Genomic DNA, 27,967 nt, shown 5'->3' on the forward strand with positions numbered 1-27,967 from the left:
GCATATTTCGAATATTCGAATAATTCGAATTTTCTTTTCAGCCCTAATCACAACCATAGCAACGAATAAAGTGTCCCAGAACGTTTTCTTGTCACAATTGTCAATGGAATTCGTGACTCTTGGTTCAGGGTTGTTCGTTCTGCAAGCAATTTCAAGCAGTTGAAAGTTCCAGAAGCCGTCTATTTTCGCATTCAGGATCACAATCTTTGTAAACAAAAAGAAAATGTCACCGCACTTACAGTCCTCCAGCAAATTCGCACTCACACACACTTGCACATACATGTACATTGTCACACTGCAGTTGCTGAATTTTCTATCATTTCTCACCTGTATAGTTTTATTACAGTGAAATCTTTACCGAAGTTCGTGCTCTTCTTCTTACTATTGTTGTGTCCTCGTGTTTCTCCCACTTCAAAGTCTATAAATCCTATTGTAGTTTCGTCATTCCTTTTAGTCACGAATTCCATTGATAACTGTGACATCATCGGAACACGTTCTGGAACTTTTTATTCGTTGCTGTGGTTGTGATATGAGTGGACATTATAGTTTTATTCATTGCATTATTAAGATTGTTGTCTCCCACGTCGCCGTTTTACTAAAATCTAGCACGACTTTGTGCAGCGTTGTGCTGGGGAAGCCTCACTCAAGGTTGCGCCCGGCTGCGCCAGCTCGCAGCGCAGCGTTCGCCAGGTCCAGGGCTGTGCAATGCCCGGTGCATACCGGAGTGACGCGACAGGACTTTGCTGAGCGTCACCGTGCGATAGTTACTGGGGTGTTGGCCGCACTTTCAGACGCACAGACAGACTCAAAAATCGCCCCCGCAGCTTAGACTCTGAATGCTGGATACTGTAAATCATGAATATGTAACGAACAAACAAATGGAACGAGTTAACGAGCAAAGATTTGTCGTTATGTTAAAATTCGTTAGCAAAAGTCGTATGCATTTGGGCCTCGAACGATTGAAATCGATCATTTCACATTATGGCATGCAGCGCGTGTTCAACGGATCGTAACTCGGTCAATTCTCAACGGAATTCAACAATTGAAAGATCTAGATGATAGCAGAGATGCTCAGCGGTCGGCTCAAACAACTCCGAAGTCTCTCAGATGAATTTGGGCGTTGCAGCAGGAGATCGAAAAATTTGAATTTTTTATGCTCTTACGCTGGATAAATTTCATTTTCTTTATTCTCCTGAGATCGATGTCTTGCTTCTCAAGACCATGTCACAGCGGCGTTCCTGGTATACTGTGATGGACAACAATGAATGTCCTTGACGAGTTTGGGCTCATTGTAATCTCCTCTCCAAGAACTTTTCAGGAGCCCAAGATGGTCAAATTAATTTTTTGGTAAAGTGGAACCAATGTTATGATGGAACAATTGAACGATGCATACTCAAAATGCAGGAATTATTTTCTTGTTGTAGTCATTTCAGTGGAGGCCCAAAGAGTTGAATGTAGCATTCCTAGTCTTATTGCATCTGTCTGGGAAAATCGTTTTAACTTTTCAAACCGACGAGCTTCGAAAATCAGAAAATCCTTAAAGGGGAAGTATACCCTAAAATCAAATTTTCACCAGTTGTAGTCTTCTGGGTGCTGAGTCGAATGGTCTTGGTCCGAGGAAGCTGCGACGCTCCCTTCCTACTTGAATCCCAATCGAACTCGCGCACTTCCACCGAAACTGGGTGACTGCGCCCTACTAGATGGGGATTTGTATGCAAAATGTCACTAAAAGCGCCATTTCGTTATTATAAAAGCACGGATGACCGCGATTGGCCCATATGTTGTAGTCTTTTGGAAGCTGAGTCGACTGGTTTTGATCCGAAAAGGCTGCGATGCAGCGTTCCTCCTTTATTCCCAATCGAACATGGTTGAACAAGCGGTCACGTGCTCCTGGGTGCCCAAATCACCTGGTCACCGCGCCAGCAGGCGACAACTTTCACACCAAGGTTCAACTCGAGTTCAACTCGTGTGACAGGACTGCACCCAAAAAAGGTCAAACAGGCTAGTAAGTTGTACCCTGCAGGCACGGTGACCAGGTGACTGGTGTACGCAGGAGCACGTGACCGCTTCTTCAACCATGTTCGATTGGGAATAAAGGAGGAACGCTGCATCGCAGCCTTTTCGGACCAAAACCAGTCGACTCAGCGTCCAAAAGACTACAACATATGGGCCAATCGCGGTCATCCGTGCTTTTATAAGAACAAAATGGCGCTTTTAGTGACATTTTGCATACAAATCCCCATCTCGTAGGGCGCAGCCACCCAGTTTCGGTGGAAGTGCGCGAGTTCGATTGGGATTCAAGTAGGAAGGGAGCGTCGCAGCTTCCTCGGACCAAGACCATTCGACTCAGCACCCCGAAGACTACAACTGGTGAAAATTTGATTTTAGGGTATACTTCCCCTTTAACGTTGCGGGTCGTTAAAAATAATATGCACCGTACACCGAGTGTAAAATAAAATCGAAAACGTGATTTCGGTTCGTGGTGCATGCAGTGGGCGCATGCAGCCAACGCGTCACCAAAGCAACAAGGCATGTTTACAAGTCGTAGAGAAATCACGTAGAGCGACACCCAACAGCACTGAATTTTACGTATGAAAATTACGTGCAGTTCCTACTCTATTTTAATACGTAATTCCGTAGAGCGAAACCTCCCTAATATAGGAAATAGAAGCTGAGCAAAAGACTGAGGCGAAGCCGAGGTCTTTTACGAGGTTTTTATTTCCTATACTGACCAAGGTACGAAGTCAAGGTTAGATTTATCATGACAAACAGTCCGTACACGTATTTCAAATTCCAGAACGATAACCTCATGATTTCCGCTTTATGATTGCACGACTGTTGCACCCCCACCTACTAATACAGTGCCCATGCTGCACTAGACACCGCGTACCGCTCAACTGCGCAACCCCTAAGCAGTCAAATATAAGCAGTCAATATAGCCCGAAGGAGTGAAATATGCAGGAATATGTGGCTGCTTAGGTATAGCGAAAATCATTGGGAGTCAATACTAAGAGAGTCATACATTGACCGACGGTACTGACGTTCTACAACTAACTGGCTAACAGCTCTAACACATCTTGGATGCGCACTCCAACAGCCTTCCAACTTGGAAGGTTCTAAGTTATAGAAATAACATATAGAAATAACTAAGGAGTGTTATTTCTATAACTTAGAACCTTTCAAGTTGGAAGGCTGTTGGAGTGCGCATCCAAGATGTGTTAGAGCTGTTAGCCAATTTATTTTTAGAACGTCAGTACCGTCGGTCAGTATCGTGCAATGTTATCGCATGAGCTGATTGTTTAGTAACTGGTGGTGTTGGTGGACATTATAGTGAAACTTGTAGTTCCTTGGTCCTTTTTACTTTTTATAAATTAATCCTTGGCTCTCCATCCGGGTTAAATAGTAAATACAATGTACTCTGAAAAACTGTGTGAACTCGGCTCCGACTTTTTTTTTCTTTTTTTTTTTCGTTCCCGCTCCCTTGTCATCGGGGAAAGAATTTCATGATCAGCAGCACGCGAGACAGGCACTGCAAGTCAAACAAATATTCGCCACATACTTAATTTCGACTAATTTTGGCCTGAGGAGAGGAAGAGTTCTTTATATTTTCGGCCTGGGCATTTTTAGCTGGAATTTTCTTGCGGCCGAAATTCAGCTTCACAAGTTTCAGTGTGACAGTGCATGCCGGCAGCAGCAGTAACTGAGTGTAGGTCGACATTTTAATGCGGCCGAAGTGTGTTTTATTAGTGGGACGCTGAAATTTGTAAGCGGCCAAACATTCATGGACATGGAGCAGACCGTGCCATGGCTGGGCATCGCCCTCATCTCTGAGTTTGCTCCTCACATTAGCAATGCGTCCACATACTACGGGATTGAGTTTAATTAATATTATTAATAAGTAAGTTTCCCGTTTGTCTCTTTCCCTCAAACCAGTCAGTATTTTACGACTTGGGGCTCCCCGCGTGCTAGTTTGTACGTGAAGTGTGTGGGTTACAGTGAGGGCTGCGTCCCACCCGCCTGTGTGGATTCACAGGAAGTGTGAGTTACGAAGTCTGAAGAAAGTGTTGAACGGCCTCTGCTGGGATGACGACTACACCATAGCTCAGTGGTTAGAGCATCGCTGGCTACAAGCGAGGGTCCCTGGTTCGAGTCCTGGTGGTGACAGTCAATTTTTTCTTTAGACTTTTCCCGTTTGTCTCTTTCCCTCAAACCAGTAAGTAAAAGAATAATTAATATTATTAATAAGTAAATAAAAGAACTCAGATGGTGAGCCAAGGAAGAAAAAAATTGTTACATGGAAATTGTGGGCACAAGTTAAGTTATGCGATCGGAGTCCACAAACTAAACCAGAAATGAATAAATGCAAACGGACTTTGTCATTTGAGACTTACTTCTACAGACGACAGCTCCCGGGCTGCTGTCCTCCGTCAGCCACGTCAAGGCAGGGTTCCTTGACCCGGACACTGCACTTCTGAAATTCAAAAGGCATGTCTTCAAGTCGGTAAAATAGCCAGTAGCATTCAGCACCAATTCCACGCTATTCTGTTTGTTACTGGGCACTTGATTTTTGCACTTAGCCAGAGCTGTCTGATTGCCGGTCTTGGACACGGGGTCATATCCCCATGGAAGGTAAAATAAATAATCGCCCACAGAGAGAGTTTTCATATTGCAGATATCAAACACTAAAATCCAGTGGCAGAGCATCGGGGGGGGCACGCGCACGCACACAGGAAAGCAGGATAAGATCATTAGTGGTGTGCCAGGGTAAAACCCCATCAAGAATAACACTGAACACAGAACAGGCAAAAGTTCACTTTAGGGGTCATGGCAAAAGTTTTTTTGTTTTTTTTGTCGTCCCTGAAACGACCGTCATTCATTGTGTGTGTGTGTGTGGGGGGGGGGGGGGGGGGAGCCAAAATCGCAAGTCGACCGTCACTGTACATACTATGCACATGGATGCGACTGTCACTGTCCAGTATAGCAAGCTGCTTTAATTTCGAATGACGGGGAGGGGTTCGAGCACGAAGCGCTCGTTCAGGGACGACGGAAAACGTTTGCGACGACCCCTTATAAGGGCACGTGCTCATAGCTCTACTGGGGGTGAACTCCCTGTGGCTGCTGGAGGGTGCCAGCTTCACCACATGCACACCAGCAGCATGCCTCCAAGTTGTAAATACTTCCTCCGCGTCATCGAAATTGTCGCAGTTTGACTAGTGACTTGTCACTTGTTACTGACAACTCCATAAACTAAGCCATTCAAAACTTATTACACAGTATGATAGTCTGAAGACTAGAGTAACGTTCCAGGACAGTTGGACTGAGAGTTTTCATGCAGAGATGAAGTCCTCGTCGTCGCTCATGTCAATGGATGCAAAAATATCGTTCCTAAATATTTCAAGGACGGTTGAAAGTTGGTCGCGCCTCATCTCAAACGCTTTTACTTTCTCAACAGGACAAGAGCTGCTATGCTTGTCGTCTGCTATCTCTGGATGATTTCTACTTCACCACCAACGAAGCCTAGTAAGAATACACGATCGTTGCGTGGTCGGTTGTAGAGTCTACACGGCTCTTGCAGGTACAATCATGCACTGAGTGTCTCAGCCAGAGCGACACATTTTATCGCTGTTGCAGGCATTTAGTTTGCCGACCCCTCGATGTTTCCCCAAGCGCTGCCACTTGTTCCACGAAGTCATTCTCACCCCAGCTAAGGTAAAACAGTGATGGGGCTTGAGTGAATGGCCATAAGCACAAGAAATGTGCAGGCTGCAACGCCGGACTATCTCTGCGAGTCGAAATTACCATCGCAGCGACATCAGCGAAGAAATTGCGTCTAGTTCAAAAATTCCAGCTTCCAATAACAGAAAATAGAACTTTGCCGTCACCCTATACTGATGACTATCGCCTATGTCCGATTCCTTGCCTCTGGTACGAGTGCTGGTGAGTAAATACCGCGTTTTATATCAAAAGTCAAACTGCGACAATTTCGATGACGCGGAGGAAGTAAATAGATAAAATGTCACGGTTCGCGTGCGACTCGGCTGGACTGAGCAGAATTTTCCGCATCCGTAGAAACGCCACGACCCTCTTGGATCAAAGGCGCAGATGCAGTGCCTAAGCGGTGGGAGGTGAGTAGATCAGACCCACCACAAAGTGGTCAAAGACCGAAATCCCATTACCTGCATGCAAGTAGTTACTGACAAAATGAAAACGTTTTTCAAATGTTTCCACTGGGTACAGAATACGGCTAGGACGAACTCCCGCTATCACAAGCAAGTTCTCCACTAACCCGAACGGTGAGTGAACTACCACTGGAGTCCGTCCTTTTCTGTTTGTTATACTAAAGTTCACATTCTAAACTCGTAAGTGATAGGAATGGACAAGGTCAGCGAAAGACAAGCCCCGCGGCAGTGACAGGGCACCGATCGCAGAAACACCAAATGAAATACAACCAAAAAGAAAAAAAAACGACGGCAGCTGAGTGGGGCCGCACGCAGCAGCAGTGGTGGTGCGGTGTAAGTACAGCACTGGCAACTGAAATCCGACCCCTCAGTTCAGACTGGCGTGAAAAGCAAGCGGAATGTGAAGGTTGCCAAGGTGAATCGCTCAAGTGACTTTCCTGCCAGCGTAAACACGGAAAGGGTTTCCCGCCACTGTGCAGGTCGGTGGAATGCAGATTCCGGCGGCACGCGGAGCACTTTTGATATCCTTGCACCACATGTTCCGTCTTTCCTTTTTATTTCAGCCTCTACTCTTTCAGTCTGACTGCATGCTTTTGAGTTTTGACTTCTAGACTGCCAACTTCTCCCATCATGCTGAAATCTGTGTTCGACTCAGCAATGGAGAGGGAGTTCATGCAGCTGTACGTAGTGATTTTTGGGGCCCTGCAGGCAAAACGTTGACTGCGAGCGAGAAGCATACTCTGATCGCTGAGAGGATGAATGCCACCCAAGCACCAAACACTCCAAAAATCGTATTCTTTCCGTCGACAAGCACAAGCAAAAGCACAATGATCCAGTATCTCAACAGACTTAATTAGTCTACTCTTGTGGGTCATAGTCCCCTTTCCCAGTAGGGATTCACTGGCCAGAAAAAACCACTTCATAGCCGTGTGGTGTAGACCAGGCTGAATAGTGGCGGTCAATTCTTCAGCCTTGCAAGCTGTTGAATGGTGCAATCCCAGCACAAGTTGCTACAGCTTCTGCTGTAGCATCGCTATCATCGCCTCCGTCGATGGGCGTCCAATGGTCCAATGGTGTGTGCATGATTGTAACACACCCGTGATCAAGTGGTGTGCTTCACGGTCCGCAGAGTGCTCAATACAAATGTAGGGCAGAGCCTTGTACACAAGAGAGATTGGAAGCTCTCTCTCTCTCTCTCTCTCTCTCTCTCTCAAGAGTTGTGACAAAGCTTCCAATCTCTCTTGTGTATAACACATGCACAGAAGAATCCATCCATTCTAGAACTACGACGATAGATCGATTAAGCAGAGTGTTCGAACGTCGTCAGGCGAAATAGCACGTCATAGTACATTTGAGATCAGCGGGAAGAAGATGACGACGTCCACTAATTTAGTATCTGTGCACACGAATCTGCTGTGTGTGTGACTCTGTGTGTCAGCTATGATATTATCATCTTCTGTGGTTCCATGCCTAGCATGTACGTCTGAACCATCCTTCAAAGTTTGAATGACGTAGGTTGAGCAATCGCTCCGCGAAACATACTTTTTGAAATTCTCTTCATAGTATATCTTCCACCATTGAAATTTCGAATTTCTTCAAAAAAAGTGCTGAGAGGGGTGGCTTGCAACCTCGATATGGCTTGTTCCAGGCATGCTTTGGAGCCATCTTCTGTTGAAGTAGTGGCGGGGATCTGCCCTGCAACTGCTACAACAAAAAATGATTCGATCTGAGAAAGGGTGAGACCGCGAATCTCGGTTGAATATTGAGTATTTCAAGCCTTTTCACGACGAAGATGGAGTTCTTTTTGGAGATGGACGTCGCGGCAAAGGACATGGTGTCCTACTTCTGGCGTCTGGTGAAGCCAGGGATCATTTGTCCAGTCAGGTCGGCAGCCTAACCATCGGTAAGCTTGTGTTTGGATCCCGTTCTGCTCGATGTGGTAGATCACAAACAATTTGATATCGCACAAATTGATCTGGGTGTCATGACCCGGATCAGACTCGTCGTGAAAGCGACCATGCATTGAGCTCAGCAGCCAAAAGCTGGGCTCCGAAATATTCTAGAGTTCTGTAAGAACCATGATTAGTCCCGCGAAGGATTTGGCACTTTCGTTAGTTGAGCAATCATGGCTTACAACTAGTGGCCTCGAGTCACAAGTGTTGTCGTACGGCGGCTACACCTTCAGTACAAGTCGTCAGCATTGTACTCACTACACTGTTGAGCTTGAGGGGACCCTGCTTAGTCCTGCAAGGGAGCTGATACCTTTGTTAGTCGAGCAAGCATGGCACCTCTTCTCGCGTCGTACGACGTAAAGGGTCCTGCAAGTGCTTCGCGCACTGCGGACTCCGTTATCCCTTTTTGGGAGAGGTCACGGCTTGACCGTGAAGCACCCTACGGGGTAATGAGAGGGAAGATCCTACGGGCAGGAGATGAAGGGTGACCAACGACCAAGGCAGCGTACGGAGGCGGCGTGCTCTAGCTGCAGCAACTTCCGACAGCATACTCCAGGCCCCGTCGCACGAAGAGCCTCGGAGTCCTTTCATGTAATGTGGGTGAGCAAGCTCCCCGTATTGATTTATCATTCTTTGTACTATATTCTAGTTTGGCTGATTGCACATATTGCACCACTGTTTGTAATATAGAAATAATCCTTACGCATTCTTGCCACTGTATACTTTTGATCACATAATGTAGAATATATAAGGAGCTGTTTTGCTAACATTCATCCTCGATTCTCGGGGAGCTCACTACTCCTCTCGATTCTGAGAGAGTCACTCCGACTCTCTCCTGCTTTGGTCTTTTGACTCTACACACTTGATCTTTCGATCTAGTACTGCAATGGTTCAAATAAACACTGTTCAAGTGGAATTAGAAACCTGTCGTTCTATGTGAGCTAGCAACTTGGATGGCGACTATATTGGTCGTCTACCTGGGTAGCCACTAGACTGATCTAAGCCAAGTCACAAACCCGCCAAGCGCGGCCATGACATCAGCATCGTGCGTACGGTATTTTGTATTCAGAAAATCCAAAAGTGTCTCTGTGTGGCCGTCCAATGCCACAAGAAACTCCAATCAGGCTCCTATGTCCTCTGCCTTCATGATTGAATGTCCACTTTGTTTGAACAACAAACACAACAATCGAGGACGGCTTTGCAATGAAAAATACAGCTATACTGGAGCTGAGAAAAAGAAGAAAAAAACGTGCTCAGGATGAGACTCGAGTACACGCATACTCTCCCAGCAGGTGAAACGCAAATTTTTGTGAAAAATGCGTGTCGCCGACTGACCAGTAATTTCGCCTGACGGCCACAACGCCCATACAACCGTAGATCGACACATTAACAAACTTATCCAAACACTTCCTTGAAGCGAATATTTCAAAGGGGAAATATTCCTTCCATTTCGTTTCCAAACGAATATCAATTGAATATTCCTTGCAACCATACTTTTGGGCGTCCATTACCATCTCTCTCTCTCTCTCTCTCTCTCTCTCTCTCTCTCTCTCTCTCTCTCTCTCTCTCTCTCTCTCTCTCTCTCGCTCTCTCTCTCTCGCTCTCTCTCTCTCTCTCTCTCTCTCTCTCTCTCTCTCTCTCTCTCTCTCTCTCTCTCTCTCTCTCTCTCTCTCTCTCTCTCTCTCTCTCTCTCTCTCTCTCTCTCTCTCTCTCTCTCTCTCTCTCTCTCTCTCTCTCTCTCTCTCTCTCTCTCTCTCTCTCTCTCTATCTCTCTCTGTCTCTCTCTCTGTCTCTCTCTGTCTCTCTCTGTCTCTCTCTGTGTCTCTCTGTGTCTCTCTGTGTCTCTCTGTGTCTCTCTGTGTCTCTCTATCTCTCTCTGTCTCTCTCTGTCTCTCTCTCTCTGTCTCTCTCTCTCTCTGTCTCTCTCTCTCTGTCTCTCTCTCTCTCTCTCTCTCTCTCTCTCTCTCTCTCTCTGTCTCTCTCTCTGTCTCTCTCTCTCTCTCTCTCTCTCTCACACACACACACACACACACACACACACACACACACACACACACACACACAAATGCATGCACAAATTCACATGCACAAACGAGCACACACACACACACACACACACACACACACACACACACACACAAAATAAATATAAATAAATTTCACAGTTCGCGTGAGACTCGGCTGGTAGCCGAGTTTTCCGCATCCGCCGTGGGAACGCCACCGCCCTCTAGGATCAAGGCGCACAAACACACAAATGCATGCACAAATTCAAATGCACACACGAGCACACGCACGCACGCACGCACGCACACACACACAAATGCATACACAAATTCACATGCACACACGAGCACACACACACACACACACCGCACCTCCCTGAAAACCAGACCAGTCGTTCCTCCGCCGAATGGTCCGGACAAATGGTGAACACACAGGCACAGAGCAAAGCAGTGTTCCTACCTGGTTTCACACAGGTAGCCAGGACGTTGTCAAGCCCCACAACTGTAGGATTCACCTTGAATAAGTGTTCATCACCCTTCCACGATGCGCGATTCTGTTCAGCGGGGTAAACTTTCTCTAGGAGGCTCCTGATGCACGTGTCGAAGGAGGCAGGTGGAAGGTAACCGCCAGTTTCGGCGCAAAGCTTGCGGGAAGCCTGGAATGAGGAATTATCTAAAGAACCCTTTGGAACATAGACTTTGGTGAGATTACTGTGACAAGTAACGTATGCTGCAGATCCGCAGCAAATACACGAACACAAAAAAGAACACAGAAAGATTAGCGACGGAAACTGGCTCGAGAAGCGGACAAGATCGAGCTTCACGAACCTGACAAACAACTGCAAACAGCTTTCCGCAAACGCACCGACTAAAGCCCCCCTCCCCGGCCCGGCCCAGCAAAAATAGTCCCATGTGTAGCAGAGAAAGGCACTGCAAAATTTGTCGCCCGAAGCGAGCATGGACGACAGACCAGATCAACGGGGTTTAGATGGCAGGGATTGGACTACTCCCTGGTCTCAAACGTACTGTAAATCAGGCCTAGATGTTCTTCTCCGCATCTATTTGCTGCTTAAAGCACTTTCAGGCCTAACATCGCAGGCCGTTGTTGGAAACTGGTGGCCGCTGCACCTGGAGATGGTGCACAAGGCCGCTTTGGAAAACACTCACCGTACGAAAAACAGTTGCACAATTTTCAAATACGCGACGAGACGTTGCGAACGAAATGTTTTAAAAACCCATCATGATCATCGAACGCAGAGCCTGAAGCCTGTGAAGGGCGAATTTTCGAAAGCGGAAAGAAAAGGAAAGGGGACGCCGCTGTAAAGTGTGAACCAGCCATAGGCAAATTTCGGTTCAAACCTGGCGGAATTTTCGGGAATCTCATCTTAAAGTTAAGAGATTGAATTGCACGTTCCATCCAATTGGGCCTGTGTAGAAAAAATAAACTACTGGTCTCTTCTAGAAAAGAAAATGGACCAAGGAGCTACAATTTACGCTATAATGTCCACTAACACCACCAGTTACTAAACAATCAGCTCATGCGATAACATTGCACTACACTGGCCTTCCCCTCTTATGTTATTTCTATAACTTAGAACCTTGCAAGTTGCAAGGCTGTTGGAGTGCGCATCCAAGGCGTGCTAGAGCTGTCAGCCAGTCAGGTGTAGAATGTCAGTACCGCCGGTCAATGTCGTGCAATGTTATCGCACGAGCTGATTGTTTAGTAACTGGTGGTGTTAGAAGACAGTATAGCGTAACTTTTAGTTCCTTGGTCTTTTTTCTCTTCTATAAATGTATCCTCGGCTCTCCATCCGAGTCCATACCGGCCTTTACCAGAATAAATTGGAAGCATCTCCAATTCTTTAATTTATAGTCTGTGCATCTGCGCAACCCACTCCAGTTCAAATGAACACTAGGAAATTTTAGAACCGAATATTTTCGTTCCCCTCCTTCATGGGCTTTCCTACATGAGCGAGCGAAGAGGAGGGAGCGGAAACATTCGGTTCTAAAATTTCCTGCTGTTCATTTGGACTGGAGTGGGTTGCACAGATGCATGTACACAAGAGTACATAACCCCCCCCCAAGAGTGTGCAACGCCTGATCCAGCTCTGCATAGGGTCTTGGTCGAGCGGAATCGGATCTTTGCGTCATAATACCGAACACATCTGAGGGGAACCCGGGGAGTCGCGGGTACTCTTGGATCAAAAACAATGGTGCCCTGCCTCGAGACCGGTCTTGCGCTGGTGTGGAGTGTACGCATGACATCAGAAGATCCGATTCCGCTCGACCAAGACCCTATGCAGAGCTGGATCGGCGTTGCACACTCTGGGGGGTTATGTACTCTTGTGTACATGTACATGTAGTGCATTAAAGTGCCGGTCTTCTAGTGCATTTACTGTGATGTGAAGATCTAGATTCATAATTACAGTCAGTTTCAAAAAGATTAGCAATCCTGGCGATCGCCCGGGGAGTTTGCCGTCTTACCGTATGCGCGCTCGAGAGCTGGCTGGAAAAACTCACTGTGAACTCGAAGAAATAATCCGTGCGAAAGCATGAAAAATGACAACTCACTCACGTCGGTACATGAACGTCTGGTTTACAACAAACGAGTTCTTCCTCGTATCGAGTCAGAGAGGACAAGTCGAAAGTGTGGTAAATGTTGACGAGCGGGATGGGTCCCAATTCGTTTCTTGCCCAATTTCTTTGAGCTGCGATGCAATTTGCTCTCACGATGTGACGAAAACGACATCGACACAGACTCATTCCCAAGGCCATGACTTGGCAAAGCTATCCGTGTGACTTCGACGATATTTTGAGAAAAGCAGACGCCTGTGAAAGCTGATAGAAGACGGCGTTGACTCCTAAATTCAAATAAAAAATTGGCGATCTTGAAGTACTAAAATAATTCTCAAAGAGAAATCGATCGATGTGGCGTTGTATTCAACAACACGTAGCTACAGCGCAATGACTTCCGTGTTCACTCACACCGTTTCAGTGTTGTGGGTGTGTTCACATGGCGTGAACCAGTCAAGTGTCAGTAAGTTAGGCAGGAAACTCGAGTTCCAACAACAACAAGTCGTTTGACGCAGCCACCTTCTTTGGCTTGTACTTTTTGTACCAGCGTGATCACCAAAACAATGAAAAAAAGGTTTGACTTGAAGATAGTTTGGGATTTGAACTCACAACTTCATGGTCAGCAGACAGCATTCATAACCACAAGGCCAAAAAGGAAAGGATAAATCGTGGTTTTTGATAAAAAAATCGATACTGACATCCACGGCAAATTGTAAACCATGGGAAAAGGCCGGAAACCTGGCCGAAATTCTAACTCCTTAACGGCTGGTCCAATTGTTCCGAAACCTTCACAGAACAATTTGCCGTGTCCTAACAAGCCATTCTATGTACTTTGTTGTCCAAATTTCCCTTATCTTCATACTTTTTAAGACCAAAACCTGATTGCTAATCTTTTTGAAATGGACTATAGTGATAACATTTGTTTGTAGATCGTGACCATGGCTTGTGGACGGTGGAACTAGCAGCATGCTTGACACAATGTGACCTAGAAAAATGCTAGGGTTTTGAGTGGATTTTGCAGGCCAGAAGTGCTATATAACATAGAGTGAAATGATTACAGTCGACTCCGCTTGCAACGAACTCGCATATAGCGAAATTCGTGATGGAGCGAACCATTGCCCATGACCCTATTGTTGTTGTTATTGATTTTTATTTTACTTTGCAAGGCCTAACAGGCAATGGTGACCAATTCTATGGAAGCGAATTAACCTTCTGTTCCGGTTAGAGCCCTTACACGCTTCCTGTGACTCCATACAGGCTGCTGGGACGCAGGCCTCAATAACAATATTAACTTTTTGACCACCCTTGCCCGTACACTTAAGTAGTCATTAACCCCTAGGCTCTGCCCACCCAATTCTTCCTCACTCTTTCTCCTTTCTTACACTATTATCTCTTATTGGCCACTGGCTATCGTGAGAATAAAAGATTTGAAACTTGGCATTTGCCACGTGCAAGCACCGGCTGCTCCCTGGGTTCCCTGGTTGAATAAATTCCTCCATTGTTTCAATGGCCTCTCATCAACGTTACGCGATATTCAATCACCGGATTTGTTTAAGCAAAAGATATCAACCCTGCTGCTACATTCCAAGTGCTCATGCACGAGCCACGCTCACCCGTACATCTAGTCTGATCACTGCCAGCCAGGAATTTTCCTCATCATACTAATCTCACTAGAATTATGAACTTTTATTGGCCACAGGTCATGGCGAGAGCAAAGATTTGAATAAATACAAATGCACTAGGGGTGAAACGAGTACTAGTATATCGAATACTCGAGCGCTCGCTCGAAAATTCGAAAGGAGCGAGTACTCGTTTCGCAAAATACTCTAAAGTATCTTATGCACAGTGTACTGTATGCATACATCAAGCACTTCTGTTACTCTGACCAGTACTGATAACCCATGCAAGCGTGAAATTATTGCTTGTCCCTACTTACCAACAAAAGACGGTAGTTCAGACTATTTCCTGCACTAGGCTGCATGCAAGGCTACATCATGTGTATCAGGTGTAGTACGTTCGGTGTTACGAGAGTGTGTGCAGTACATTGTTTTACGTTGTCAGTTAAATACGCGTACTGGCTCGAATACTCGCTCGTTTTTTCGAAGTGTACTCGAGTCCTCAATTTTGGCACTCGTTCACCCCTAAAATGCACTCACATGGATGCAACAATGTACGGAGTGGCATCGGTAACGTCATCTCGCTTACCACACTCTGGTGTTAACACTCCTTTGACGTCACTCTCAATGCACTGAACTCCACTGTCGCAGTTGTTATCACCAAAACTAGTGCAGTTCAGGCGCACCTGGCCCCCTGCGTTAAGGAACATATTCGCGTGTTCGCATGTGCGTACGTGACCATGCGTACACGCGTACACAACACACACACACACACACACACACACACAAACATACGCACGCAGGCACCCTCACACCCTCGGGTACACATGCACATGCACACACAATCATGCATGCAAACACACACACACACACAAGCAAACACATGCAAACACACACACACACACACACACACACACACACAAACACACACAAACACACACACGCAAACACACACGCAAACACACACGCAAACACACACACACGCAAACACACACGCAAACACACACACACACACACACACGCAAACACACACACACACACACACACACACACACACACGCGCAAACACACACACACACACACACACACACACACAAATGCATCAGAATTTGGCTCAGCACCCCATTTCTATTTCTGCAGTCCCAGTTACATCATTCTATATGAGCAGAATCCAAATAATTAAAAAAATCACGGCTCGCATGAGACTTGGCTAGAGGCCGAGTAGTCCGCATCCGTAGGAACGCCAATAGGCTCAAGGATCGACCACATTAGAAAAAGAATGGAGACTCTCTACAGTCCATTTATTTGGAAGCTGGCACCCTCACTTTTTAGCGTCTCCCGCACATACCGTAAAGTCTTGTATAAAAGCCGCGGCTTCTATGACTTTCTTGGTGAAATTCTGCAGGCTTCTATATGAGACAGGCTTCTATACAAGACAGGTATTTCTATGTATGTCAACACTAAAACCAGGCTTATGTGTGATTTGATGGGCCCAAAATTGCGGCTTCTATTCGAGGGCGGCTTCTATTCAAGTGCGGCTTTTATACAAGACTTTACGGTAGTTGTGCAATCATGTAGATGTAGATATCGTGAAAACAACAGTGCGTCCTGCATTGTGTGACCCGTGCACTCACTCCTTGCCACATTTGAGGCCAGAAAAACCCAAGAACAGGGAAATAGAAATACAAATACAAAATTCGGACAGACATACCATGGCAAAATGTATGGAGAAGTAGATCCCAAACCCAGATGTTCGAGGTTTAAAGTGGGTTTTTGATCCTCAATTCGGCCCAAGTCGGACTATCGGACTTTCAAAAGCCAGTGGGACTGTTTTCGATGAACGGACTGTAGTTCTAGTTCAACCACATACTGTAGAAGCGGAAAACTTCGCTGGAGATGTATTTTCAGTAACTTCAGCATAAAAATGTTTTTCACAAAATAATCTATTTAATTGGCTCGCCATCCAAGTTGAACTTCAGTATAGGTAATTTTTTTACGAAGAATAAAACGCGGCCTAAAATTCAACCACGCCATGTCGCACAGTGTGCAAATTGCACGTTTGGATCTGGAAAACTGGTTTAACGAAATTTTCGCGTTACCTAGCCGTCGATTTCGGGAAATACCGAATTTAATCACACCAATGAAAATTCCCAGATTTGCAGTAGTTCTAGTTCAATCACATGAGAAAAAGGATATCGGGTCTCTAGTTACGAGAACGGAACACCAAGAAAGCCATGAGAACGTAGTTGTAACGCTGATACTGAGCCAGAAAGAAAATAAAATTTAAAGAGAAGAAGTAGCCAGTCAGTTTTGTGCCCTGTTATCGCACTTTCTGACTGTTTATCATCTTGTTACAGTCGTGGATAGTTGCTGCAGAACTCGTTCTCATGAGAATGTAATCGGCTGTATACACGCTTTCCTAAAGCACTGCACAATGAATTATCATGCTATGATTCTTTTCAGTTGTTCTTTCTCTCATCAGCCATAACATTTTATTCGTTCTTAGTAGGAAACGGACGTTTTCCTCTGGTCAGGAGGCAGAATTGCCTGTTCTCTAAACGAATTCGAACAAGGGGAAGAAAGAAGGAAAGAAACAAACATCACCGAACCAATGGTCTCCGCAGAACGTTTCATCAATTTTGCCATCGTCGGGTACGAATGAAACAATCATGCAGGGGAGTCGGACACGGTACGGTCACTACGGTACTGACCGTACCACCTTTTGCCCCGGGTACCCCGTGAACCAATAAAATACACTGATCTGGGCTCTAATTATCCAAACTCTTCGGCTCAACCTCCCCTCCTCCACGCATAAATTTTACTTCAGGTGGCTGACCGTACCACACTAAAATATCTTCCGCGCCCCCTGTGATGTCACTCCTTCTCACAGAGCGCCTTTCTGCCTTTATCCAGGCAAACGTAAATGCTGTAGTGGCTTGTATTAAAGCCTGTCTCATAATAAGAATTATTTTAAAAGAAGCCTGTTTTGAATGCAAGCCTGATTTTTAAAGATACACTTCCGGCACATAAGCCCTGTTCTAGCGTTGACACCTGGTTTGAATAAAAGCCTGATGTAAAAGTGCATGCGGAGCTGCGTAGCGGGCTTGTAGCGCACTCCAGTTTCGAAGGGTCCAGGTCATGCCTATGACCCGATCAGTACGGACAAGAGTACATCCCCCCCCCCCCCCCCCCCCCAGAGTGTGCAACTCCCACATACCCTGCTGTCCCGACAGAATTTCAAGTTGACGTCATTACTTATGACGCAATGCTCCTTGCACCAGTGATTTACAACATGTGTACGGGTGTCAACGCATCACACGTTTTTCTTTGCAATAATTTGTACAGGATCGATCGGCTTCGGTCAACCACAGGTTCCGGATTCGTCTGATAATCCGTGTACAGTGCGCATTGCATCATCAAAATGACGTCAACTTGAAATTGTGTCGGGACAGCACCCATAGTGGAGTTGCACACTCTGGGGGGTTATGTACTCTTGGTACAGATCAGGTTCAACTTTCTCTGCCTCGAACATAGGGGGTTCCTTGTGAGGTAACATGTCCAGTTATGTAACAGGCAAGAGCTACCGTAATACGCGACATTATGACATTGTAGTGTGTTAACAGTTTCCAGCAGAGAATCTAGACTTACTTGCTGTTGTCACCACCAGGGTCTCAATGAGGGCGATGAGGAGGATGAGCACAGCATGGCGTTGCATTCTCTGCATCATTCCGAACCTGCTGCAAAGCGCAAACAAACCGGGAGGGAGGAGAACACACGGAGAGAGACACGCTACAATGTACACTGCAGTCGGAACACGATTCGTTGATCCGTCTCAGGATTCAGGACGGTCATAAAGTTACTACGTCGTGTGGCCTGGGCACAGTCATGTACGACCTATGGTCGAAGTCATGCAAGCGTGAATTCAGTTCGCTACTGCTCGCCACAATGCGATTTCCGCCACTGCCTTCGACATGCATCTCAGGATCTGAGTGCGAACTTGAACTCAAAGGCGAAAGTCGTCTTGCAAAACCTCCGTAGTAGCAGTACTTACTTCCAAAAGCAACTTCCCAGTAGCTTGATCCAACGTCGACAAGCAACACACCTGCAGTTCGGCTGGTTTCGTCCCGGTCGCGAGGCCACACACTTCAGGACTCGGTTTATTCAAAAGGAAATCTGAAGAAAGTAAACTGCTGCACAGGGAGAAAGCTCGTCTTGATCTCTCTCCACCTTTCCTCAGTTCAAAGCTGATTAGCAAGAAATAACAAATTCGTGTTTGCTTTGTGCTGCACGCGGCAGGATATCTACGGGTGGAGTCCTTCTAGATTTGTGTGCTTGTGTGAGCGGGCGAGGGATCTCCGAGATTATTGGTTACGGTTATGTGCGATTCGTACAGCATGACCGCACGTTCCCCAATAAGGTCCCACCAAACATTTTCTTCGCCTTGTTTAGGAGCACACTTTTGGCTTCCTGTCGCAGGTCGCACATAACACTGCACAAAGTGATTTGGGAATGGGCACGGAAGGGGACGAGTGGAGCCACGAAGTGACCCTCATGTACGCGCATTGTACGCTGGCGCCATGGCGTGGCTTTTGGCCTCCCTGCGTCCCTTTTTAGCATTTCTTATTCTCCCTCTAAAGACTCGTGTTTCCTTTTCAGCTCTCCTTCCTACACACATCTTTCTACAATTAATTTTGTGTTTCTTTCCCTTTCTCCTCGAATAGTACCATGCGCCACTTGCACCGTACATGCATCCTGCTTTTTTGTGCTGACTCTTTGCTAGTTCTACAAATTCCTGGAATATGATACGTCTCTGACAGCCACAAACAAGTTTGTTTGTTTAGCTTAATTTTACTTCACCAGAAGCACAAGCAAAATCTGCCTTCTCACTGGGCGTATTGCCACAGTTCTCGCAAAATGATGAAGGTGGTGAAGAAAAGGAGGAAGAGGAAAATACAATCATGAACAAGGCACAAAGAGAAGACGGAAACAAATCAATGAGGGAGTACTACTGAAGTACAAGTAACGAATTGGAATTTGATGAATTTTTCATGAAAATACTGCAACGGATCCAAAGGTTCCAGGGTTGAGGGAATGTTGACAGTTATGCGTCTTTGAGATCTTAGGAGAGGGTAAGAGAGTTTAAGATATCGTTTGTAATTGCTTTCTTAAATCCAGAAGTGATGGACCGGACATCAAGCGGCAGGCAGTTCCAGTACACTACCAATGACCTGAACAGTGGATCGACCGGCAGGACCCGGCAAAAACGGGACACGAAGCAGACGTGAAGCCTACTACCTCACTCTCGTCGTTAGCCGCTGCAGCCGCCGCCGCGCCCTGGCAGAAGCAGACATGAGGGTGGCCTGGCACGAGCGAAACTTCTCTATGCTGGTCAAGGCACTGCGCCTGTTGGGAATTCCCTAGTAAAAGAAGAATAAAAATAATAATAAGGTGTTTCCCAACACAATTGTAAGCCGGTGGTGTGCGTACTACGGTAACTTTACTTATGTCTTTTGTTTACACCGGTAGGTCTCGTTCCAACACCTGCCGATCTTGACTTACCGTCTGTATAAGACTTGCGCTGACTCCGCGGTTCCGAGCATGAAACCTTCGTCGAAGCTTCCTATAATTATTTTAGGTGATGGCATTCCGCGCGGAAAAAGTTCTCATCCCGAAATTAATATCTGCTGCCAGCACTGTCCACCAGTGCATCGCCTCCAGGTCCGAAGAGAGAACACTGACCTACAAGTATGAGTATGAGCGCATCGCTCCTGTTCGACAAGAAACGCAGAGCATTTCTAATGACCATCTCCCACCAGCAACGGAGCAAAGATTGAGTTCCACCAGTCACTCAGTTGGCTGTAAGGAAGAGCCGCTAGAACTCACCGCAACAGTTTGAAAGTGCTACTCACTGAGGGACCTGGTGTGATACATCGACTTAAGTTTACCAGGCAAGGCATGAAGCTATCCGGCTGGGGCGAAGCACACCCCTACACGATGCCGCTCATCTAAGACGATATTATCAGAAGTGCTCCACACCGCGAGGGCGGTGGGTAACTTTCAACTCACACTACAGCTACTGTTGGGCAAGTGACGTAAGTTCGCAGCTTACCCATACTCCATAGCAAACTTGTGTACTACTGTAGCGGACATGTAATGGTACAATGCAGACAGTCCGCCCTCGGTATTAGACTGTTTTCACAGGCATTTTAGCGTCCTCGGTATTCATGGTATTAGGCTGCCATTTTTAGCTCATTTTCTTGAATCTTCCTGTTGAGGTCGCTCTTGTGTTTATTTTGCCCGTATGCAGACAGTCAGGTCACTCAGGTGCCATGTCCAACGGACTGGAAAGCGCTCGTATAGCTCTAGTGTGCATGGTATGGGGATTTTGGCAACAACAACCTTTCCTGCTCAATCTGCGGACAGAACTGTTTCGTTTGTTTGTTTGAAGTTTTATTTTACATCGCAAACCAAACGGGCATTGATGCCCAATATTATGATGGCGATAGAATAAAAAGTGTAGCTCGATAAAGCTTCACTTGCGAAAATGAGAAAACAGTCAAAAGTAAGTATTTGTACCGGTAATTACAAGTCAAGTTCGAACGAAGTAACAATCAGGGAGAAATAGGAAGATGAGGACCTATGCCAGAGGGAGGTGCTATTCGGCCATATTAACCGTAGAAAAACACTTTCAGCAATCTTTTAAACGGGGTTGGACGACGAGCGGACGTGAGTTCCTGTGGCAGGGTGTTCCAAAGCTTCACGGCGGAAACCAATGGTCGGCTGTCGCCAGATGTTCGCCGAGTTAGCGGAACAACGTATTTGCAATTGTCATTGCCACGGGTGTTACTGGGAGGTTGGAGGGCTACTCTATCTTTCAGAAGAGGGCTGATGCTGCTGGTGTGGACACGGTGCATAAGGAAACGGAGTTTGCATTTGGCACGTTCAATTACAGGGGTCAGGGAAAGGCGAGTGTATATAGGAGTGGTATGGGACGGGAAGGGCAGATTGGCTACGCAGCGAACACATCGCTTGTCGAGGACAGTGAGCTGGTGCCGCTGCTGAGCCGTGAGGGCAGAGAAGAACGCGTTTGATCCATAAAGCATGTCAGGAAGTATAAGGGCAGAATAGAAGAGGAGCGACTGGCGTTCAGATAGCGACGGGCGGATGGTTCTCAGGGTGGTTAGCTTCTGGGAAGTTTTACGTACTATGCTGGAGACCTGCGCGTCCCACCGAAGACAGGAATCGATCTGTAGGCCCAGAAAGCGAGCAGTGGTGGTCTGGGTGAGAGGCGTCCCGTTGCAGTTAACGTTGAGTTCCAGGGTACTACGGCGTGATGCCTCAATGGCTAAGACCTGCGTCTTGTCAGGGTTTAAAACCAGGCCTTTCCCGTGTAGGTAGTCAGCCAAGTTTGACACAGCAACTGATAAGACTTGATTTAGGGTTGCTACGGATCTGCTTGCGGTGTCGAGAAGGATGTCATCCGCAAACAGCTGGGAGTGTGCTGGGCTGGTGACGCTATGGACGTCCATGGTATATAGTGAAAACAGCAAAGGACCCAGTACACTACCCTGAGGGACTCCACACTCGCATGCAGTTAGGCCCGAGCACTGCCCACTCGCCAGAACTACTCTCTGTCGACGGTCCGTGAAGTAGCTCGCAAACCAACGCAAAACAGTCGAAGATACACCCAAAGCAAACAAATCTTGGATCATGAGCTGGTGCCGTACTTTATCGAATGCCTTGCTCATGTCCACTAGTACTGCGCCAGTATGTAGCTGGTGGTCTGCTGACGACAGATAGCGGTCCATAGTAGTAAGTGCGGGGCGGGTTCTGGCCCACTTTTTGACCTTTGACCTTTGGGCCAAATAAGGCACACTGTGTCGGTCGTGCTTGGTCTGGCCCCGGGACTCCCCCAGGGTTTGACCTTTGACCTTTGGGTTGAATAAGGCACACTGTATCGGGCGCGCTTGGTCTGGCCTCGGGACCCCCTAGGGTTTGACCTTTGGCCCTGCCATGTCATAAATGTCATCATGTTCTTTTCCGTGGCGACCGTGCACTTGTGCACGTTCGGTGCATTCGCACCGGGGAGTAGTAAAATACGTACTACTCCCTGATTTGCACATCGTAGATGTGCAGTGACATATTGCGCATGCGCGCATAAGCACGCGGAGCGTGCGACCTTCAGTGGCCCTGCGGAAAAGACGTATACACAAGGTGGACTAGTACACGTGTCATTGTAGGGTGATAGCCGACCTCATATACGCTGTACGGGGAGATTATTTCCTCAGTATGTTGTAGGCAGTGCTGGAGGTTACGTGACGATGGCGGAGCCAAGTGCAAAACGATCTAGGCAGCCCAGATTGCCCACCTCGAGTGCCGTGCGTGGTTTTTTGAAAAAGTTTTCTTTGCCAGGTTCAGGCACTGATCCTCTCGTCTTTTTCAGCAGCCATCATGACGAGCTCCGACAGGTTCTGCTCGAGGAGCTTCAGTCTCACCCGTTCAAGGTGGTTTTAGTTTTGAGGGTGGAGATGACACGAGAGTCGGCCACGGGTAGTACGTCTGCCGTCCCGTTTTTTAGAAGTAGACCGGCTCGGATCCTCAGCGAAGGGGATATTGATAGTGCAGTCAAGACGATGGTGGCGAGGATCACTGGTCTTATTGATAAGTGGGTGCAGAACGGATCCAACTGGACCGTTTCTCGAGTGAGACAGCTGGATGTGTCGACAGCAAAGTACACTCCTCTTCGAGGTGAGTTTCTGTTCATCCGGCAGTGTTTGTTCGAAGCCTGTCGAATTTCTTGTGGAAAGTTGTAGATGTTTTGTACTAGATGTACAGTCTTTCGTGATTGTCGAGAGGGTGTAGTTGTAATGTGGTGTAACTCTGAGAAAAACCTTCGTTGTATTTTTGTGGTGTTCTGTAGGTGGTGCAGCTGATATCCCGCCCAAATTAGAAAAAAAGAAGGCCATCATTAACGTAAAGAACAACGATGACAGGTGTTTGATGTGGGCGTTATTGTCAGCGATGCATCCCATCGACAACAACCCACAGCGTGTATCCAGGTACACCCAGTATGTTGATGAGCTGCGGTTCGATGGTGTGATGTTCCCTGCAACGCTCAGTGATGTACCCAAAGTGGAGTTACAGAATGGTCTTGCAATCAATGTGTTTGGCTACGAGGGGAATCTGTACCCACTGTATCTCAGCGAGCGACAGGAGACTCCAATCAACCTGCTTCTACATGACAACCACTTCACATGGATAAAAAACTTCAGTCGTGCATGTGAGAATAAGAACAAGCGGGCAACACACTATTGCTTCCGATGCCTCTCCGCACACAAAACAGCAGACTCCCTGCAGCATCACAGCGAGAGATGTCAGGTGATGAAGCCTGTGCCAGTAGTCATGCCCACAGCAAAGGACAGCATCCTCAAATATACAAATTTGAAGCACAGGATGGTGGCTCCATATATCATTTACGCTGATACGGAGGCCATCATTGAGCCGATGGAGGAACAGCATGGCAGCAGCACTGTACGCACAGCCCGTCATGTACCATGCAGCATCAGGTATGTTTTGTTGTTGGTGTTGTTTTTGACTAATTTTTGCTGTACTCATGCCTGCACAGTGCTTCCTGTTATTTCTTCTTGTCTTGTTCTCCCCTGATTGTGTTCGTATTGTAGTATGTGCATTTTGTGTGATTCCATTTTTTCAAAAAATCACTTATTCTTACTTTCCCTCTTCTTTTATGCTCTTGTAGATATGCTGCCATCCGATCCAACGGTGAAGTCCGTGGCGAGTTTGACGACTGCAGTGAGAATGCCATTCACAACTTTTTCGACAGTCTCAAAGAGTTGGAAGGCAGTATCCAGGAGGATTTGGCTGATATCAGGCCAATTCGCATGACGGCAGAACTGGAGCTTGAGTTTCAGAACGCAGTCAACTGCTGGATATGTGATGAAGTACTTGGAGAAGATCGTGTTCGTGATCATGATCATCTCACTGGTAAGTATTATAATTTTTTGTTTATTTTTGTTGTTTTGCAGTTGTGTGTAGATATGCGCATGATGTGTATAGTGCATTTTCATGTCTTTGTAGCTGTTTGCATCTGTGTGTTATCATGGTGTATTGAATTGTATTGTCTGTGGTATCACCTTCACTGTAGATGTTTACTATGTTTGTGTTTTCCCCTCTTTCTGAATATCTGCACAGGCAACTACCGTGGTGCTGCACACTACCAGTGTAATATTCAGCTGAGTATCTACCCAGATCGCCAGATCATTCCGGTTGTGTTTCACAACCTGAAAGGGTACGATGCTCACCACCTCATCGCCCACATTGGTATGACCGAGGTTGAAGAGGTGGAGTACGAGGACTCTAACCAGCGTAAGCGGATTAAGAAGGTTGGTGAGATCAGTGTCATCGCCAACAACATGGAGAAATATATTTCATTCAAGTGGCGCCAGTACCGCTTTATCGACTCCATGGCCTTCTTGAACTCCTCTCTGGACTCGTTGGTGAGCAACACTCCGGAAGACGCCTTCAAGCTTACTCGTACATTGGCCCATCATGACCTTCTCCTGCGTAAGGGTGTCTACCCCTACGAGTACATGGACTCCTTTGCTCGGTTTGATGAGACACAGCTGCCGCCTAAATCAGCATTTGAGTCTAGTTTGACTGGAGAAGGTATCAGTGATGCCGACTATGCCCATGCTCAGAACGTATGGCAGGTAAGCAGCTTGTGCCTTGCCCCTCAGAATTTCCCTGATGCCATGCTTTTTGCATTATTGTGCTCTACTTAATAAATATGACTTTTGAATGCTGTTGTGATGTGCTCTACTCATTTTTTTTTGTACTCATTGCTCTCCATCTGTGGATGTGTGGATGCTTGTGTGTATGGATGTGTGCGTTTGTGTGTGTGCGTTGATGTTTTTTGTTTTTTTTGCAGACATTTGAGTGCAGTACAATGGAGGCCTATCATGACCTCTATTTGCAAACAGATGTCTATCTTCTAGCAGATGTCTTTGAGCATTTCCGCAAGACGGCATACAAGACGTATGGGCTGGATCCAGCCCATTACCTTACTCTCCCAGGTATGTTCATCAGTCTTTGTTGTTGTCCAATGTATTCTCTCCTTTAGATGGTGTTCTCTGTTAGTATTCTTGTGCTTTCTTGTCGGTGTATTTTTATACTTGTTGCATGGTGTATTGACTTTCGTGTTTGTGTTCTGGTGTGTTGTATGGTGTTATGTAGGATATGCATGGGATGCTCTACTACGGTTCACCCAGATTGAACTGCAGCTGCTCACGGATGTAGACATGCATCTGTTTGTCGAAGCCGGTCTACGTGGGGGCATCTCAATGGCGTCGCAGCGGTACGGCAAGGCCAACAACCCAACGATGGATCAGTACAATCCTGCCGAGCCCACATCATACCTGCTATACCTTGATGCCAACAACCTGTATGGCTGGGCTATGTGCCAGAGTATGCCGACATCTGAGTTTGCCTGGTGTGACAAGAACCTGTCCGAAATACTGGCACACCCTGTAGATTCGAGCACTGGGTTCATTGTGGAGTGTGATCTTGAGGTACCCTCTTCGCTGCACCACTACTTCAATGATTATCCACTCGCACCGGAAGTGATGAGAACATTCTCGGATAAGCTATCACCATACCAACAAGCACTTGTGGAGGAGCTCAAAGTGTCAGCCGTAGATGGAGTCAAGTTGACACCCAGTCTCCTACCCAAGTCCAAGTATGTGTTACACTACCGTACACTGCAGCTGTATTCGCGTCTGGGTATGGTGGTGACCGCTGTTCACAAGGTGTTGGGATTTCAGCAGAGTGCCTGGATGGCCCCCTACATCAATCTGAACACTGCACTTCGCACGAGGGCTACAACCGACTTTGAGAAGAGCTTTTACAAGGTAAATGCAACCGTTGTGTGCAGTCTTGTATGTTGTTGTTGTTGTTTTTTTTGTTGTTGCATGTATGGTGCAAGTGTGACGTGGAGTATGCTAATTGAAAATATGCTGATGTGAAGGAATGGCATGATATGATTCTCATGTGTCATGTTTGCCTGTTTGTATGCTGCAGCTGATGAACAACTCAGTCTTTGGCAAGACGATGGAGAACGTTCGTAATCGAGCACGCATCGATCTCTTGCGAGAAGAAAGTGAGGAGCAGGTACTGAGGGCAGTGAGCAAGCCTACATATGTGCGGCATGACATTTTCCCGAACGGGCTTGTCGGAATAGAAAAGCAGTACACTGAGATCAAGCTCAACAAGCCGGTCTATGTGGGTATGTCGATACTAGACCTGTCAAAGGTGCACATGTACTCCTTCTACTACGATGTGCTGAAGGAGCAGTATGGTAGCAGAATCCGGCTGTTGTACACCGACACCGACTCTGTTATTGTGCACATAACCACCGGTGATGTCTATGCAGAGATGGATCTGTCTCTGTATGACACCAGCAACTTTCCCACTGACCATCCTCAGTACACTTCTGCCAATAAGAAAGTGGTTGGCAAATTCAAAGATGAGCTTGGTGGGAAATCCATGGTGGAGTTTGTAGGTCTAAGATCGAAGATGTACTCCTACATCGGACAGGAATCGGCCAAACGGGCCAAGGGTGTGCGAAAGGCAGTCCTGGCAAATACCATCACCCACAAGGACTATGTAGATGCACTGCTCAGTCATCGTGTGTCTTCCAGGCCTATGACGGGTCTCCGATCACATTGCCACACAGTGTATGAGGAGGTAACCACCAAGGTGGCATTGTCTCCATTCGACTGCAAGCGGTACATACTGGATGATGGCATGGCCACACTTGCATATGGTCACAAGGACATTTAATGGGCAGGACCCCACATTGAACATGTTTCATCATTTTCATGCAAAACTCCCCGCCATTCTTCTGTCTAATATTCCTCCTTTCTTGACGTGTGGAGCTGGCTCCAACACTCTACATTTTTGTTAAATATTTCAGGCTTGTGCCTCAATTATATTGCAGGATATAGTGCATTGTGCGGTATAATAATCTTCATCGCATCATAAAATATTACCCTACATACTTTGGTTTGCAGTGTGTGCGCAGCATAGTCCATATGTCATCAAATTGATCAAGTTCAGTATCTGCGGGCATATATTTCCCCAGCTTGAGAAAATGCTTATATACTTGGGTAAATTTATGCTCACAATGATGACATAAAAATGAGATTAAAGTCCATATGATGGCCAGTATGAATGTAGTTATGATGCTTGTTCTTTCGGCTGGTGAGGTTTGAGTGGATTTCTCTGCCACCACATTGCTGGCTCCGAACAACACTGGTGCAAGCAGGAGTAGTTGTTGAGTAAGTTTAACTTTATTCAAACGCCCCTTCACTTTCTCATAGGCTTCGCTGTTGCTCGCAGTTAATGGCTCGGCTGATGGGGTGGCATTGCTTGAGGAGTCCATCTTGATCTTACTGTACCGGGAATTTTTTCTCACATCCATTCAACCATTAGTATGAGAAAAATTATGGCCAAAAAGGCTGAACGGGGATGAGTCCATACTGAGCGATTTGACCAGTTGAAGTCGTGTGTAAGGGTGTTTTCAAAACTTTGCCAACCTCCTTTTTCCGCCAACCAGGGCGAAACATTGG

The 27,967-nt window shown here is 46.6% G+C and overlaps 2 protein-coding genes across 3 annotated transcripts in view; one reads left to right on the forward strand and one right to left on the reverse strand.

Annotated features, from left to right (window-relative positions):
* The window catches only part of LOC135827417 (fibulin-1-like), a 56,374-nt gene extending 37,748 nt beyond the window's left edge, over positions 1-18,626 (reverse strand). The window contains exons 1-5 of one of the 2 annotated variants that reach the window (XM_065339905.1): positions 18,376-18,626; positions 17,973-18,058; positions 14,914-15,018; positions 10,595-10,864; positions 4,392-4,682 (exon numbers count right to left, since the gene is read on the reverse strand). In XM_065339905.1, coding sequence (XP_065195977.1) covers positions 4,392-4,682; positions 10,595-10,864; positions 14,914-15,018; positions 17,973-18,051 — 745 coding nt within the window. In that variant the 5' untranslated portion in view covers positions 18,052-18,058; positions 18,376-18,626. Of the gene's footprint in view, positions 1-4,391; positions 4,683-10,594; positions 10,865-14,913; positions 15,019-17,972; positions 18,062-18,375 lie in introns of both variants that reach the window. The other variant, XM_065339903.1, reaches the window with a different exon arrangement.
* Positions 18,627-22,211: 3,585 nt separating this feature from the next.
* LOC135827545 (uncharacterized) lies at positions 22,212-27,671 on the forward strand. The gene is made up of 7 exons (XM_065340024.1): positions 22,212-23,072; positions 23,245-23,890; positions 24,082-24,326; positions 24,534-25,051; positions 25,270-25,414; positions 25,575-26,248; positions 26,418-27,671. Exons 1-7 carry the CDS (start codon positions 22,646-22,648, stop codon positions 27,177-27,179), a joined length of 3,417 nt encoding a protein of 1,138 aa, XP_065196096.1. The 5' UTR covers positions 22,212-22,645; the 3' UTR covers positions 27,180-27,671.
* Positions 27,672-27,967: the final 296 nt, after the last annotated feature.

Source organism: Sycon ciliatum, chromosome 11, assembly GCF_964019385.1.
Source record: "Sycon ciliatum chromosome 11, ocSycCili1.1, whole genome shotgun sequence".
NCBI classification, from domain to species: Eukaryota; Metazoa; Porifera; class Calcarea; order Leucosolenida; family Sycettidae; genus Sycon; species Sycon ciliatum.